This window comes from Scophthalmus maximus, chromosome 4 (genome assembly GCF_022379125.1).
Source record: "Scophthalmus maximus strain ysfricsl-2021 chromosome 4, ASM2237912v1, whole genome shotgun sequence".
Classification (NCBI taxonomy): domain Eukaryota; kingdom Metazoa; phylum Chordata; class Actinopteri; order Pleuronectiformes; family Scophthalmidae; genus Scophthalmus; species Scophthalmus maximus.
This window is the reverse complement of record NC_061518.1, coordinates 15910290-15926760: the sequence shown is the minus strand read 5'-3', so window position 1 is coordinate 15926760 and position 16471 is coordinate 15910290. Positions and strand designations below refer to the sequence as shown.

General features: G+C 41.8%; 1 protein-coding gene across 5 annotated transcripts; it reads left to right on the top strand.

The window, feature by feature from the left end:
• Window positions 1-603: 603 nt before the first annotated feature.
• fam120b (family with sequence similarity 120B) lies at window positions 604-15070 on the top strand. Of its 5 annotated transcripts, XM_035628868.2 has the most exons (15): window positions 604-687; window positions 965-1102; window positions 2214-2404; window positions 2671-2804; window positions 2899-3021; window positions 3298-3489; window positions 3915-4185; window positions 4274-4451; window positions 4734-4829; window positions 5063-5235; window positions 7104-7196; window positions 10246-10452; window positions 10662-10815; window positions 13847-14144; window positions 14247-15070. In XM_035628868.2, exons 2-15 carry the CDS (start codon window positions 970-972, stop codon window positions 14275-14277), a joined length of 2274 nt encoding a protein of 757 aa, XP_035484761.2. In that variant the 5' UTR covers window positions 604-687; window positions 965-969; the 3' UTR covers window positions 14278-15070. The 5 variants fall into 5 exon arrangements, with proteins under 5 accessions (XP_035484761.2, XP_035484760.2, XP_035484763.2 ...); XM_035628867.2 differs by having other exon boundaries at window positions 613-1102; XM_035628870.2 differs by lacking the exon at window positions 14247-15070 and adding an exon at window positions 12831-12859 and having other exon boundaries at window positions 613-1102; window positions 13847-14032.
• Window positions 15071-16471: the final 1401 nt, after the last annotated feature.

The following is a 16471-nucleotide window of genomic DNA, read 5'->3' as shown; positions in this document are numbered from 1 at the left end:
AAATACAACATATAACTCTTTACAAAAATGTTTTGTGGGGCTCCATGTCATGTTTCAGATGTCGTGTTGTTGGCAATTCCACCATTGAGAAGTTTAACCAACGTCTCACACTGTGACAAGGCAAAATGTTAAATATTACATTTTGACACGGTTTAATTTCTAACACCTTGACACCCCAACAGGTATAATTATCCAATATTTAATAACAAAGCTAATATTCCAGACAAATTTGTGGGGCAGAACTTTTTATTTTCCCTTTCAACTTCCCCAAGGTTTATCTTGTAAATCAGTAAAAGACACTATATACATATATAGAGTAGTTAAAACAGCTCCTGGATCAGCTATGACTCAGGATCATGACACTAAAGCAAGGATGCAATAATCTTAATAATATAATGTGATAATGTGTCAGTCACAGAAACCTGGTCCTTACTTTCAGTACATCTCACTGATGATAACACTTATGAGGGAAGTATTTTTTACACAGTATTTGTGGTTTTATTTTAGAAAAGGGTTTAAGTCCCAACACGGTTGATCAGACACTCGACTCCATGCGCCGAGCACGTGGGCTTTGTTTGGCAACGTGATGACGCCACGCGTAGAGCACCGGAAGTCATCGGCATTTATACCAAGTCAACACAAGACGTCAAACGCTGCTCATAGGAATATATATATATATATTTCAGAGTAAGCCGTTGCCAGTCGCTCAAAGTAATATTGGGGTGTACGAGTATTTGCAGGCGTTACTAAGTGCAACACAAGTGGGCTCGTGAGGACAGGAAACGCGGCCGCTTCGGAATCGATGAGTTTATCGTCTGGAAGCTAAGCTAACTGTTAGCATTCAGGTCCACGGCGCATTGTGTTTGTGCCGTAGCAGCAGACACTCATAATGTGACGAGCGTGTCAAATTCAAATTGGATCATCTGTCCTTCGTTGCCTCTAACGTGCTGCTCGTTCCGCGCAGGGGTCATGGGAGTCAAAGGTCTGCAGTACTTCATGGACTGCTGCTGTCCAGAAGTGTGTGTGACTGTGAACCTGAGGGACATGGCCGAACAACATGTCGCCAGAAGCCCAGACACAGCTCCCTGCTCCGACAGCACAGGTAGAGTCCCAGAGGACCAGGTCACCTCTGCCCCATGTCTTGTCTGTGCATGCACTTTGGACCTGAGCGCTTCCTATAGTTCTCTTACCTCTCATGCACGACGACCCTTTCTTTTTGTGCTGCTCCAGGTCTGTGTAAAGCCACCAGGACCCCCTCAACTACACGGGCACTTAACAACGATCAGTAAAACTTGATGCTCACTCAAAATGCTGTTAGATAACAGTTCAAGGTTGTAAAAGAAAGTTTGTTTCACTATGTATATAAACAAACAGCAGACTTATGAACGGATGTGGTGGAGCATACAGTATACAGCCTGTTTCAAGTCATGTCACAGTAACAATTTAGTTGCAAAAACATTGGATTTGGTCATTGACAGCACATTTCCAATACTATCATATAAACCACTAGTCAAAAGTTTTGCAGCACCTACATCTTTTCCAGCTGTTATTCAAATTCACATAATTCAGTATCTCAGTTTTTCCGTATCTAAAGATTAGAACAAATACACAATTCGAAAATTTTAAATAAGGAATCGTGGAATCTCTACATTTAATCCAAATGTTTTTATTCATCAGCTGAACAAGTCCTCCCTAAAGTGGAAGGCATTATAGGGACGACATGGACAAAGTAAAATCATTAACTGCTAAAACTAACAGGGCCTTGTGATATGATCAAAAGGCCCAGACTATGAATATCTTTGGAGGCCATCTCTCTCTTTTTTTCACAAAAAGAGGCAGATAACAAAATCTTCTGGTTAATTGTTTTCATAAGAGCCCCTACACAAATTAAAAAGACAGAAATATGTTAGTGTACGACACAATAACTCAAAGCTAGCAAGTTCACTTACAAACGTATCAACGGAGAGGCTAATGTACAGAAGAATGCATGACCACAATGTCGTGTATCTCTCCCATGGTCTTCAACCACTAAAAGGAGAGAGGTGTAGTACAGACACTTGAAAGTTCCATATAGTGACAATGGAGCTCTAGTCATGTCAGGGGACCAAACAACTTTAAACCAGGAAAGTGGACATTTAGACCCTAATGTTGGAGGGGAGTGACGACAAGCTGGTCTGCGCTATGATGCATTTGTGTTTTCACTCTTCATGTAGATCCCACACTCGTTGTGGATGGCATGGCCTGCCTGCGCCACTGGTACTCGTGTAAGAACTGGGTGTGTGGGGGGCAGTGGAGGGAATACATGGATGTGCTGCAGAGCTGGGTGGAGGCATTTAACTCCGCGGGCATCAGACTGGTCTTCTTCTTCGATGGGGTGGTGGAAGAGCAGAAGAGAAAAGAGTGGGTGAGGAAAGAAATACCGTAATCCTGAGGTGCTTGGACATTTTCTTTCAGACGCTATGTTGCAGTTGCAGTAACTCAACACATCTTAAAGTTGCACAGGCTGGATTAGTTACAGAATGAGTTTAAGATAATATAGACTACATAAGCATGATGTGTTAAACTTCTCTCATGTTGAATTCTGAACTTGCAGAGCCTGGAGTTTACTCGATCTTATAAATTCATGCAGTGTCAAACGCCTGTTTACAAAGATCCTCTCATGTCCTATAGGTGAAGAGGAGACGCAGAGTGAACGGGGAAATTTCTAAAATATTTCGTTACATCAAGGCACATGAAGAGCAGCCTGGTAGAGAGCTCTTCTGTCTGCCCTCTGGTCTGGCAACATTTACATGCTTTGCTCTCAGGTTAGCATTATTAAATAACAATTACAATTCTGTAGCCCTCTCATGCATAATGTATATAGTATTATCTTCATATAGATGTTATTGTTGTTTCCAGGTCCTTTGGTCAGGAAGTGTTTTGCTCAGTGCAGGAGGCTGACTATGAAGTTGCCAGCTATGCGCGTCAGCATGGCAGCATGGGCATTCTGGGACAGGACTCAGACTTCATCATATACGACAGGTTTGTCAAAAAATTATCATGTTGTTATATTTGGTGGATTCCAGCTATTAGCAGCATCAAAGTCTCCCTATTTAGGAATTAGAACCCAGGATCTTTGGCAAAGTAAACCTGCTGCACTTAATGAGCTTAATATTTATTGAAAACGACCAGTAAGATACTTTGCAGTGGTTGCAATTTGTTGGAATCTAAAAATACTGAGACAGTTTAGTACTTTATGTTATTGATAAGTCATGAAAATGTAAATCTGAACATGTGGTTGTTTTTGTTTCTTTAAAGTGTCCCCTACTTGTCAGTGGCAAAATTACGAATAAACAGCCTCACCACCGTCCTGTACGACCGACAGAGGTTCTGCCGAGCCGTCGGACTAGCTGTTACCCAGCTACCTCTGCTGGCTTGTCTCCTAGGTAACGATGTGGTGTCAGAGGGGCAGATGCAACACATCAGGAACAGTGCCGTAGCAACATACAGGTGTCTGGGCTTTTATTTTGGTGTTTGGTCTCTATTAATATTACCTCCGACATTGAATTTTAATTTACATTTTTATCTTCGTCATAATAGATACCACCTTTGTTGCTGAATGGGTTTAGTTAGAACATGAATATTGAGTACACCAATTCACAATATTTGAAAAAGTGTTCCATGAAATTATTTTCCACGCCAGCCTTACTTCAAAGAAGGTCTTTTTTTGTGGTCTCGCAGCTTGTGGTAGTCATAATTAGACAGCATTACGTTTCCCATTCAAAACTTTGGACTGTATATTGGTTTTCATAGTCCAGGGCCAAATCAATGTGTCTGCGAGGGGGAAGAAGCCTTTCTCATGTTTAGATGTTTGACAGTGAGCCAACTTAGTTAAAGTTTAAATGAGGACATTAAATAGCTTCTTTGTTTCTCAGGAAAAAAAGTCCTGTACCTCACCATGGGGCTCCTCAGGGACAGATGGTCTTAGCTGTATCCCAGTTTGTGAGCTCTTTGTGGGGGAGAGAGGAGGAAGAGCCTGGGCACATCCTTCAGTCTATGACTCTATCAGCATTTCATCAAGAGCTTCTGGAAAGGGGGATCTGCGCTTACTTGCTACCTGGACAGGAAGGACTTCACCGAAATGAAGTCTCTGCACGTCCCCCTGCCTCTGCCTTTGAGAAATATGTAAGCCCAGAAATATTGAAGGTATGTTATGTTTCACATACATGTACCATTCTCACAGTATCAAATGCCAGATTGGCTGTATAGTGTCTCCAATGTGGTTTTTCAACAGGCATGCAGAGAGAAGCATGTAGCAGCAGAGGGTTTTATGGTGTACGGTGTTGTGTGTGAGGGAGTCATCGAATGTAGCAACACTCTGGAGGATGAAGAGGACACTGAACTGCTGCCTCAGGCGCTCGTCTACAAACCCTGCAGACAGCACATCTATGGACTGCTGCTCGGCCATGATGGTAGGACAGTAAAATTACTGGAGAGATCTCACACGCACATGCGCACGCACGCACGCACACACACACACACAGACACAGCCTTGCAGATGAGCGGCCATACTATATCACTCACGCAGTCTGTGCATTTACACATGGACACATCTCACTAGAAGCAGACTGCAGACTTAGCAGTGGATCTTGTGCTTTGACTCTTTGGTGTCGTGTGTATACACCGTAGTGTAAAAGTAAAAACTGTGTGCGAAATCAGTCTTAGCCTTACTTTTACTTTTTCTGTGTTTTTAGGCAGCGCTGTTGACCCTCCTGCGATCAGGGAATGGTTTGTCTACCCTGGAAACCCTCTGAAGGAACCTGACGTGGTCCACCCTGTCAGCCTCCCATGTACAGCCATGTTGTTATTAAATTGTTTAAAATGTTTCCTCTGTATTTAAACTAGCAGTTGTGCTCCAACCTCCTTGGCATCATTGGGCATCATAATGACTCTGAAAAGCTGTATCTTTTTGGATAATACACTGACATCAAGCTCAATGCATTTAATATTTAAAAAAAATAATTTTGAATTCTAATGCCGATCACAACCACACATTTTTCTCTACACTTTTCTACATTTGTAGGTGGTCGCCCCAGTCTGGACTCGTTGTGGTTCGGCACTGGTTCTAATGTTTCTGCCCTTCGCCTGACATCCTTCCTTACAATATTTGACTGCCAGGAGTTCTCTGAGTTGTACGGCACCGTTGACGCCTCTCTCCTGGCTGCTCTCTGCCTGGTCACTTACATAGTCCTGCAGGTAATGTCAACTTTTTTATTCTATATTTGATAGTTTTCTGTGGGTTATGACAACACAGCCTCAAGAAAAAAGAAAGAAGCCAAAATCAAATCAAAAGGGATTTTTACTTTATCATTTTCAAAAGCCAAATTCTTTGAAGAGGAAAAGGTGGAAACACGTTGTCTTCCTGCATATAATCCTCCTGCTAAGTGAAACCAAAACCTTGGAATATAGATTTGTATATAGAGTCTGGTGATCTCATTGTTGGACTTGGTCAGATATCTCAAAATATATCAGCCAATATTTCCATGTTTAGAAACAATTACAAATAGAAAATGTTATTTTTCTTTTTAATTGAAATGTAAGTGATTTTGTATTAGGTAATACATGTATCTTTTTCCACTTCTACATCCTTCTCTTGACGCACGTTGGGTATTGTATTTACAAGGAAACATGAAAACATCATTTATGATGGGTACTAAAATGATGACGTCTCCACTGTGATTGATGTCTCTTTCTTCGCTTGGGCTTCGGTGAACCAGTTGAGCTGTAAAATCAAACAGTCGTATTTCATCCACAATAATGCCAGTGTATGTGTTGTAAAACTACACCTGGTGATTTATGTAAACATAAAATGAAAGACCAAATGTATTTCGTTACAATTAAACACGTCAGCTTTTGAAATGGGATTTACATCTATCACGCATATACAACAATTATTTTGCTCTTTTGTCAACTTGTGATGTGAAGTTAAACATGACTTGTTGATGTCTGTGTTGTGTTTTCACCAGCTGAGTGCCCAGTTTAGCCACAGACACTGGTCCTTTTAAGTTAAGCTCTTATGTCAACAAGGCGCCTGACAACCACCCAAGAGCTTTGAATATTTCAAGGGAATTTTAACTCCCCTCAGTCCTCTTCTTATTTTGGTTGTAAATGTTGAAATATAAACACGTGCTCTTTGTATTCCTCTTCTAATGCACTGATTTCGTAAAGTGGGTGAAAGAAGAAGAGATTTGTGCGTTTTGTTTGGACATTCTGCATTGACGTCAGCTGATGGAGCTGAGATCAGGGGATCAGATTACCTGGATGAAGGAGCCTGCATCATTTTGCAGATGATAATCAAAAAAATAATTGTAGATTCATTCATCAACTCTGTTATACATGAATTGTGTACAGGTCATAATTTGCTCCTTAGATTCAAACAACGTTCCTTATCAAAGAAATAGATCGATAGATTGATGAATAGATAGATGAACTTGTGCTAAGTAAAATGTTCTCTTCAGTTTTGTCATCAAATCTGGAGCAAGGAGACAAACATATGATCTGTAAAGTTTTAACAAATTGGCTCAATAGGCCAATAATATATGACAATGTGCTGTCCTGTTTGGTTCAGTGTAAACATGCTAAAGCATCATAAAATGGCAATATAGAAGGGTCTCTGTTTAAAAGGGTCTATAGCCAAAGAGCTCAACATGCAGCCTTTAGGAAAGATCCTGATTTTAGTCAGACAGACAGACTCTTGGATCCAGTCATGTAAATGGCGGAGGGACTGACAGACAGTGAGAAGAGCGGCTTGTTAGATGGACCGTTAGACGAGTAGACAATCAAAGATGAGACAGACAACAGTAGCTGTTGTTGTCTGCTTACGGCTGCATTCACATTCCCTCATCACTCTTCTGTTTAAATAGCTTGAGGGTTTGTTTGTTTTGAACACACAACTGGGCAGCCTTGTTTCTGTATTCAGCATTGTTTCATTCTCTGGTGAATTGTTGCATCGAGAGCAGACAAAACAAACTGACCCACGCAGAAGACACACTGGAATGTGACTGAATTGGCTAACCATATATTTTCCGCTGCACGCGTGTGTGCTCGTGTTTGTGTGTTATCAGGTGCAGACTGTGTCTCAAGAGGACGTGGATGCTTACCTGAGTCAAGTTGTCTGTCTGAGCGTGAAATCCCCTCAGGACATTCGGCAGATCAAGGTCAGTTAGAAGCAAAATTACACTAACACCCAGATACATATTTAAGGTCCAGGTGTTAAAAATTGTGAATCATTTTCATTAAAATAAAGTATATACATATATAAATTTTATGGTTTTCATCCAAATTTTTGTCTAAAAACAGCCAAACATGCATTTCGTTGTTTTGTGTTTCCTGCTGCAAGAAGACAATGTTCTCTGCAGTTTACAGTAAACAACGTCCTCTTGTAGCGAACAAAGGTCAGAAAATGTTTCCAGTTATCGAAAGTGAAGGAAAAATATGAACCAAATACAAATAAACCTCTGATTGAGAGTCTATAGAAAAACAAACTGACTACCAAACCATAAACAGCTATTGTAAACTTCAACTGTGCTTGTTTTGTAAGCTGTAATTTTGCATGAAAATTATAATTTTCTCCTTCACCTTCCTAAAAGTTCAAGATAAAAATTGATGATTCCAGATTTTTGTAATCTTTAATGTTCAATTCGAAGAAATAAATGCCCACATTAATGAGGTTCACACACATTTTTGTACAGACATTACCTTTAAGTGATGCCGTGCAAAGTGTTTGATTAGAGTTTAATATGAGAATATCACTTAGCAAAAAAATGCTGAGGATCAAACAATGTGACATTTTCTAAGTTCAGTCATATAGGGCTGCTACAAATTATTATTTCAATAGGTGATTATTCTATAAAACATGAGAAACAGCAAAATTGATTGACAAGATGAATTGATAATGACAATAATTATTAGTTGATGTCCTAATATATACAGTGCTGTCTTTGAAATCCGCAAGGCTGCATCATACTATCCTCTCAGCGAGTCGTCAGTCAGTTCGGTCAACTTGAACTCTCATCTTGTGAACTCTCACAGATACCAGAATACGAGAGTCAGCTGTGCTTGACTATTCTCTGGGAAAACGGCCGTGCTGTTTGCTGCGTTGTTGTAACCCCATTTATTTTTACTGCTTAATTACCATACTTATGTCAAGTAATTTGTATTTTTGCTGCTTGTCTGTTTTCTACACAATAATTAGGGCTGGGCGTTGATTTGAATATGCTCTCTGGGAGAGGTTCAGAACTTCAGTTTAACTGAGTGACTAGTGTATGGATCATCTACACGCACGCACGCACACACGTGCACACACGTGCACACACACACACCCAACATGCATATATATACACTGGTGTGGGCGAACAACTTATACACTTTTGATTGTGCTTGTGCATTTGCACCTTCACATCTGTGTGTGTGCACAAGCTGCCAACTGCAGATTTATACACCATGCACCATCAACACTTAACAGTGTAAGTCTGCCTCTGTAGCCACATAAAACAAAGATTGTGTTCTTTCAAATTGATTATTTATGAGAAAGCAGACTTGGTGTGTGTTTAACCGAGAGAAACGAGTCACACCATTTTTGTGTGTTTAGGTGAAAGGGGTTGTGTGTAGGTTTTGAGATGCTCGGTTTTCGTTGCAACATTCCTCCCCATGGGACTGTGATTGTGGTGTTTGTGTGTGTGTGTCCATGTGTGTGTCACAAAATGTGCTGGCAACAGTCGCCTGTCTGTGCTGGCTGACGTTCACCACATGGAGCTATTTACACACAAATTTGCAGACTCCGCCCTACTGGACACACACACACACACACACACACACAAACACACACACACACACACACTTGTCTCTCTCTACCTTTGTGTGTTTTTATGTTCTTCTTACTCTCGAGCACGTTGCTCTTCTCTCTCTCTCTCTCTCTCCCTTTGTGTAGTGTTCGTGTGCTCCTTCAGGCTTTTGTGTCTCTGTCCAGTGGTTCATTGTTTTCCAAAGGTGAAGCTGTTTGACTGGAAGCAGGTGGCAGGCAGGGCTCAGAGTATGTGTTTGTGTGTGTGTGTGTGTGTGTGTGTGTGTGTGTGTGTGTGTGTGTGTGTGTGTGTGTGTGTGTGTGTGTGTGTGTGTGTGTGTGTGTGTGTGTGTGTGTGTGTGTGTGTGTGTGTGTGTGTGTGTGTGTGTGTGTGTGTGTGTGTGTGTGTGTGCGCGCGCAGAGAGAGAGAGAGAGAGAGAGAGAGTAATCCTTGTTATCAGTGCTACAAGGACAGGTGAGAGGAGAAAACACGCACACACACTGAGAACATCTGCCTGCTGTTATCGTCACTGTCCTTGTCTCCGTTTCGCCATCATCCTCTTTGTCTTTATTGTCTTTCAGTTTCTTCTTTGCTCTCTCTTTTACTGGCTTTTATGGTTTTAATCAGTTAACAATAAAACCCTGTTCTTTAATCACAATTTAAGAATCTATTGTCCAATTCATTACACACCAACATTTAAAGTACATAACAGGAGCATAAAGAAACAATGAGAGTGCAAAGTCTTAATTTGTCAGTTTGATTTCTAGTTTGAGCCAAACTAAGCGAAGACATTTCAGTATGTGGTGTCATACAGTAAGTCATCCCCAATCTTCAGTCACGTTGGGCCACTTCAGATTAATGGACAGATCGATACCTCACTGCTGTCTGCCAATGAGCAGAGGGAAGCCGAGTGAAGTAACAGTGAAGTGGGCGATCTGAGTCGTATGTAGTTGTGTAATTTATGTGTCCGGATGGAACAAATTGGAAGCTGTTGTCTCTTCGTAGCAGGATTGTTTGAATAATGCTACCGGGCAGGAGGGTATTTGTGGTGTGTAGACTGAAGTTGTTATTGATTCCCCAGCTGCTAAACCGCCTGCAATTGTATGCATATTTTGTAATAGTAATGCAAATGATCACAAGATTTATTAATCTCATTAGTTAATGGAACAGCAGGGACATGGAGCGACCAACTGTGTGGTCTGTTGTTGTTTGGGGCTGAGGATCTGTCGAGTGGTTTCACATGTCACTTGTGACCTGCTGGCGGCTCACAAACCATCACTGTTGCTGCAGAGTCGTGGCTGTTTCATTTCTAAATTGAAAGAACCTTTTTAGGTAAGAGTCAGTAAGAAAGTAATCCAGCCTTGTGATAAAGATGCGGTACCACCAAATCCAACCTTTTTTCCTTTCCTTTCTTTGCTCTCAGCTGCCTTTCCTCTCCAGTCGTGCGGTGCAGCTTGGATCTCTCTATGTCCGAGGACTGAGCCACCTGCTCGGTGCTAACTGTGCCAGTGGCTGCCCGCTGCCCAACGCCGCCCTGATGCCTTGGCACAGCTTTGACGGGGTGCTGTTCCACTCAAAGTACCTGCTGGCACATAGTGGCACAGATAAAACTGTGCTGCTGGACAGTGATGTGAGTGGAGACAGGCAAACAAAGTGTGTGTGTGTGTGTGTGTTGAGGGGGGGGGAGACTTTACAGAGAGATTTGTCCGATATTCCAATTGTTTTCATGCTTGTCAGTTTTATTTTTACCAGTCTGATTGACTATGGGACACGTGTGTTTGTTAATACAATGTGTGCATATGTAATCTAAAGAGGGTTATTGTCTACCTGTCTCCACAGTCGTCCTGTCTGTCCCTGTTTCTCCATCTAAGAGAGAAACTCTTAGAAACCTGCAGGAAGAGAGGCAGAGTCCTGCAGTCCAGACCAAGACACAGTGCAACAGGGCAAAGTCATAAAACCACTACAGGACCCAGAGGCAGAGAGAGACCCACAGGTGAGATGTCTGACTGGCTGAATGACAAACAGTCTCTTGTTTGTCAACGTTATCAATTCAGTTTTATATTTAGACGATGATGAACATAAAGGAGGTGGTGGCACAGCAAAATCTGTCTCTGAACCCCCGTAAGTCATTTTCATTGTTTTCCTCCATCCATTTGTTGGCTTGACACCGCTGAAAAACTAGAATTTCCGATAAGGCTTTTTCTTTTCCCATCATCTTTCATATTTTCTCCTTCCTCACTCTTACTCAACATTCCCTCTGCCTTTGAGTGTTTGAGCGCTTTGACCTGAATTAAGAAATCTTATGGTGTGTTTCCACTGTGCTCCTGGTGGCCTTGTGGTTTGGGTGCATTCCATATTACCACAATGTCCTCTGTGCCAATCTGCCTGTGGGACCTTTGTTGTCAAAAGCCCAAACAAAATACATGAAATACAAGTGATATTACGATGTCTATATTATTTTTGATGCTTTTAAAGCTTTTAAGTCGTTCTGTTTTTAATTTTTTGCAGCTTTGTTCCTAACCACTGTCCAAAGGACGTAGAGGCTACAAGTGACCTGCGTGGCCAGAACAAGCTGTAGCACTTATGAAAAATATTCCTGAAGCTAAACAGAGAAGCAACATAATAATCTGATAGTTGATCTGTGGTTGTAGTTCTCTGGTGCCCCTCAAAGAACCACATTACCCAGAGGGCTGTGCTGTAACAAGCTCCATGTGTGCTGCGGCCTTGATGCATACCATGGCGTGCATTCATGCACACAAATGCTCACGTGCATGCTCGGGTCCGAGACTTGCTTTGTCAGTGCACTAGTAATAGTAGGTTTCTGTTTATAGGCTGGGGGAGCTCTATTTTAAGACACACAACAAGACTAACTGATTACAGGCTTCTCTCTTCTGTCTCCCCCTCCCTCTGCTCCCCTTACCCTCAGTTGTTCCCCTGATTCACTCTTCATCCTTTTACAGTTCTCTCTTCTCTCTGTTTCAAGTATCGCTGTCGTCCTCTTTCTGGTTCTCCAGACGTCTTTCCAACATATTCACCTTCTTGCACACACCATTTTTTGGTTTTGCATAGGTGTTAATGCGACCTGTCGGTATAATGCTCTTCACTACAGTGTGCAGACTTCAAGCCCAGTCAAGCTCCCTGTCGGCACAAGACACGTCTGTTGTATACACACTACTCAGTCGTCAACCTCAGAAAACGACTCAGCGGTAGCCTATGAAATTTGAACCGGTTGTTCCAACTTATAAACCTTTTGCGACCGTTTTTCTGCGTGCCAGGTTGGTGCGGAGTCTCCGATTTGCGCCAAACTGTCTGCTTTTTGCCCAAGTCAACTCTTGTGGGTCTCATGAGGATGTTTCTGGTTTTATAGATGGAAGGCTACACTCTTTATACCTCAGTGTTTCATTTCTGCCAGACACAGACACCAATCATTACTACAGAACTGTGGGGATATAGAGTGTGTGTGTGTGTGTGTGTGTGTGTGTGTGTGTGTGTGTGTGTGTGTGTGTGTGTGTGTGTGTGTGTGTGTGTGTGTGTGTGTGTGTGTGTGTGTGTGTGTGTGTGTGTGTGTGTGTGTGTGTGTGTGTGTGTGTGTGTGTGTGTGAGAGAGAGAAGGAGAGAGAGAGAGAGAGAGAGAGAGATTTGATTTTTAAAACACAATGTGTATTAAGATTCACAAGAGAACATCACGTCCTCTACAAATGAAATGAGAAAAAAAAACACAGAGAGAGAGAGAGAGAGAGAGAGAGAGAGAGAGAGAGAGAGAGAGAGCATATGTGTGCGTGAGAGTAGTGGTGGCGCTATGTGGTATCGTTGAGGGCCCGGTTTGGTTTTTGTTTGGAAACGGGCCTGATGTTTAGTCTCCTCAGCAAATATCTCCTCTGCTCGCCTGCCCTCGCAATTACACTCCAGCACTGAATCCGGGGTAGCCGCTCTCTCTCTCTCTTGTATTTATCAGTTTATTTTAGTTTAAAAAACACAAAGAGTAAATGAAAATAAACTCTTTTTCAGATTGGCTCATTTTCGCTTTGGACCACAGGGTAATGATTTACTCCTAATCTCTCCTCCAATCTGTCCTCTGATAATGTTAGTTTTCAATAACATACCTTTTAATCTCCTCTGATGTAGAGATAACATACTTAACTAATCTCTGATCTCTCCCTAATCTTATTTGTCTCCCTCTAAATCTTGATCATATAAACTTTTCCAAAAGATATAACAACCACCGAAAACAGACCTTAAAAAAGTTTGGGTACTTGTGGCCTGTCTGACCTCGAGCTCTTTAATGCTCCGGATACTTTCATGTGCTTTTTTTTTTTTCACTTTCACACACAGTAGCAGTAAGTCGATGGTAGGATGGCAGCCTGATTAGGACTAACAGGCTACAGCTCTCTCTTGGTTTGGGCTGAAGTTGGACTTTGCTTTGTAATTTTGTCTTTTTATAATCCATAACTAATCAAATTTTGATACCTTGGAAATCACAGTCTTGATGATTGTGTCTTTACTTCATGATATGGAATTTGTGCATGTTTTTCTTCCCCCTTGCTGTTCTGTGGGAAGCCTTTAACAGACTTTAAATGCAAACTATATGAGTGAGTGAGTAGTGGTAGTGGGACAATTGTTTAACCTAAGACGGTACCACACTCTTATTGTATGTCTGCTTGTGTTCACTGCTCACCTCTTCTACTTCAAAATGACCAAAAATATCATAGAATGGAGTTTTAAAGCACTTAAAAAATGGCCGATATATTTCTTTGTAACATATTTTTTTCATGACTTAAAGAACTCAGATGACTGTTTAATCAGGTATGTGTTGTTAAAGCAGATGTGGTTGTCAGTGGACAATTTTGATTGCTGCACAGAAATATCACCAATCACACATTTTCCACTAGATGCCTGTGCACTTCACGTGAAGTGAAATGATCACAGACAAAACACGGAAGTCTCATAATAATACTCACATGAAAAAAATTAAATCGTTTCAAATTTAGAAGAAAATCTGCCTCTGCTTTGTTTCTTATCTTTAGGTTGGCCTTCAGGTGGTGGTGAGCGGTGGAAGTCAAGAGGAGAGATGACAGGCGCTCCTCGACATGGAGGTGGATGGAGGGAGAGAGCGGAGGAAAGCAGAGAGCAAAGTGACCACGACAACAGAGAGAGACTGTGGGAGAGAGGAGGACACAGAGGAGGAGAGATGAGAGGAAGCCAACATTTCCATCATTTTTATCCTGAATGTCACGGTGAAGGTCCCCAGAGCACGAGCCATCGGCCAAAACAGTCCAGAGGTCGATCGTATCGCAGCAGAGGAAGATACCGACTGGCTCCCAGGTAACACTCGTATGGCACTAAAATGTTTCCTCTTGAGTTTCCTCTTATTCTTCATGTTCTCTGTTCTTCTCTGTTCTTTGATATCATGTTTCCTCCTCTCAGATGGTCTGAGCCTCCTGCACCGGGAACATAACTGGAGCCTGAACAGAGAGGAGAGGAGCAGAGGATTAGCAGAGGGCTTGAGGATTTAAGAGGATGGCAAAGTCGTGATGAAAGCAGAGAAGGAATCAGATTTCTCAGAACAAACTGATTAGGGAATTACCCGTCAGGAATGTTTGTCTAAAGGATGCTGTAGGTAGAAAAGTGGGGGTTAAGAGGTGTCAGGATGAGGAGATCAGGAATACTTTATTTCAGTTTAAACTGAAGTGATTTTTTGTGTATCTTTGAAACAATCCTTTTGGCATAATTTTAAAGTTAACCATCATCCTGTCCTTTATTTCATGTAAATGTACGTCTTACTTGGACAAAAAATGAACAGCACAAAGGAGAGGTCAGCAAACAAACATTTAACCTTGCACTGAGAAGTGGATTAATAGATTATCCTCAAGCCAGTTTTTACCTCTTATCTTTGACTATTAAAGGGAAAGATCTTAAAAGCTTTGTGTGTCCAGTGCCATGATCCTTTGAAAAGTAACAGTTTTAGCTAGAAAAACAGGAATGCTTGTATCAAATATCAGCTGAAACAGGACAGTGGCACTAAATATTTAGACTCTTCTGTCATCTGATACCAGGAGCCTTTTGTGACAAGTCAAAAACAATTTCAGGCAACTAGAGCGTCTGGTTTTTGTCTTACACAGAAGAATGTTGGTAAATATGAAAAAATATGTAAGGGATACTAATGGAGAAAGAGGTGCAATGTTTTAAACCTGAAAACTTTGTACTGTGAATGTCTTGATACTAAGCACTGCACTATACCAACCAAAGAAGCTCCAGGTTTTTGTGTCGTTACTGGAGTTGTTTTCCAATGTCACCATATTTTTTAGCTGAAAATGTCTGGTGTGTTACAGTCCCCCACATACTTTCTTATTTGAACAACCACTCTTACACTGTCCACACTGAAACTGTGGATGAGTAACAGTCTCTAGTTGCAAGTCAGTTTGAAAATGTTTTTATTAATTTGTTTATAGTTTATATATGGAAACATGACTTGGATTATTTTCAAACATGATGTTATGAAGCAATTTCTGTTCATCTGTTCATGTAGTGCAAGTGAGAGAGGGATTTTTACTGGAAAAAACCTTATACATTTTATCTTCTTGCCAGAGTTTTAGTGGGTTAGAAGGGGAAAAAATTGAGTATCTCAAAGACTGAGTCATGTGTAAAATCTTTTCTGGTGGGAAGTAATGAAACTGTCCACTCCCCGTCTTTCCCTTCAGTCCAGTGGCAGCAGAAGGAACATCAGTGTGTGTGTGTGTGTGTGTGTGTTTAAGAAACTGTGGTGAGTGGAGTGGGTGTGGGTGTGGGTGAGTATGTGGGGAGGGGGGACAAGGGTGGGGTGTACAACACGCATACATAGCTTGGGTCCAGTCACCCCATTGAGATAATAACAATAACAGGAGGAGGGATGTGTTTTTCTGTGGTGAAGAGGAAGTGAGGGATGGAAGGTTAAAACGGGAGGTAGAGTGGGAAAAAAGAAAATGGAAGAGGGAAGTGAATGAGAGAGGAGAAGTAATCACTGAGGAGACAAAAGCAAGGAAGGTGACGGAAACAGCAGAGGCCTGGTCAATGGAGAGGTGGAAGACTAAGAATAGAGAAAACAACAGAAAACAAAGAGGAGGTGACTGAAATGGGCAGACAAAAAGAGTTGGGAGCACTTTGAGTCCAGAGTCGGTAGTCTTGCCGCAACCACAGGAAACCCCGTTGGCTGCCCAAGAGATCAGCTTCCTGTGTGTGTGTGTGTGTGTGTGTGGTGGAGGTCTGGGTGTGGTCCTTCCAGCAGCAGGGAGACAAACAGACACTCAAACACCCATTTCAGGCCTCCTCCCTGGGATTGGCTCTTTCCTCTCTGGTGGCATTCAATTTGCTCTACTTGGTCTCTACGTCTTATCTAAACTGTCTTTCAGCCCAAGTCGTCAAACCCGCCACCCATTTGTGTAAACGGCTGCACAAATTGGATTGGATTTAAACCCTTGCGGTGGCCGGCGGTGCTGCCACAGTGGGCAGCACCTACACTGATCCCACGGGGACCACAAAACCACTCAAACTTTATCCCAAGCAAATAGCTTCTCTGAGGCAGAGTGGAATTTTCTGAATCCCTACTCTGTAGAGCAAACATATTCATTTAACACATTACAAGAGAAAATGTCATCGCATATTAGCCTGTATAT

Excerpts from the sequence above, each read along its gene's own strand:
- fam120b (XM_035628868.2), top strand. The coding sequence starts at position 970 with ATGGGAGTCAAAGGTCTGCAGTACTTCATGGACTGCTGCTGTCCAGAA. Across the intron at positions 4,452-4,733 it reads ACTGCTGCTCGGCCATGATG|GCAGCGCTGTTGACCCTCCT; the intron begins GTAGGACAGTAA and ends CTGTGTTTTTAG. Across the intron at positions 5,236-7,103 it reads TCACTTACATAGTCCTGCAG|GTGCAGACTGTGTCTCAAGA; the intron begins GTAATGTCAACT and ends GTGTGTTATCAG.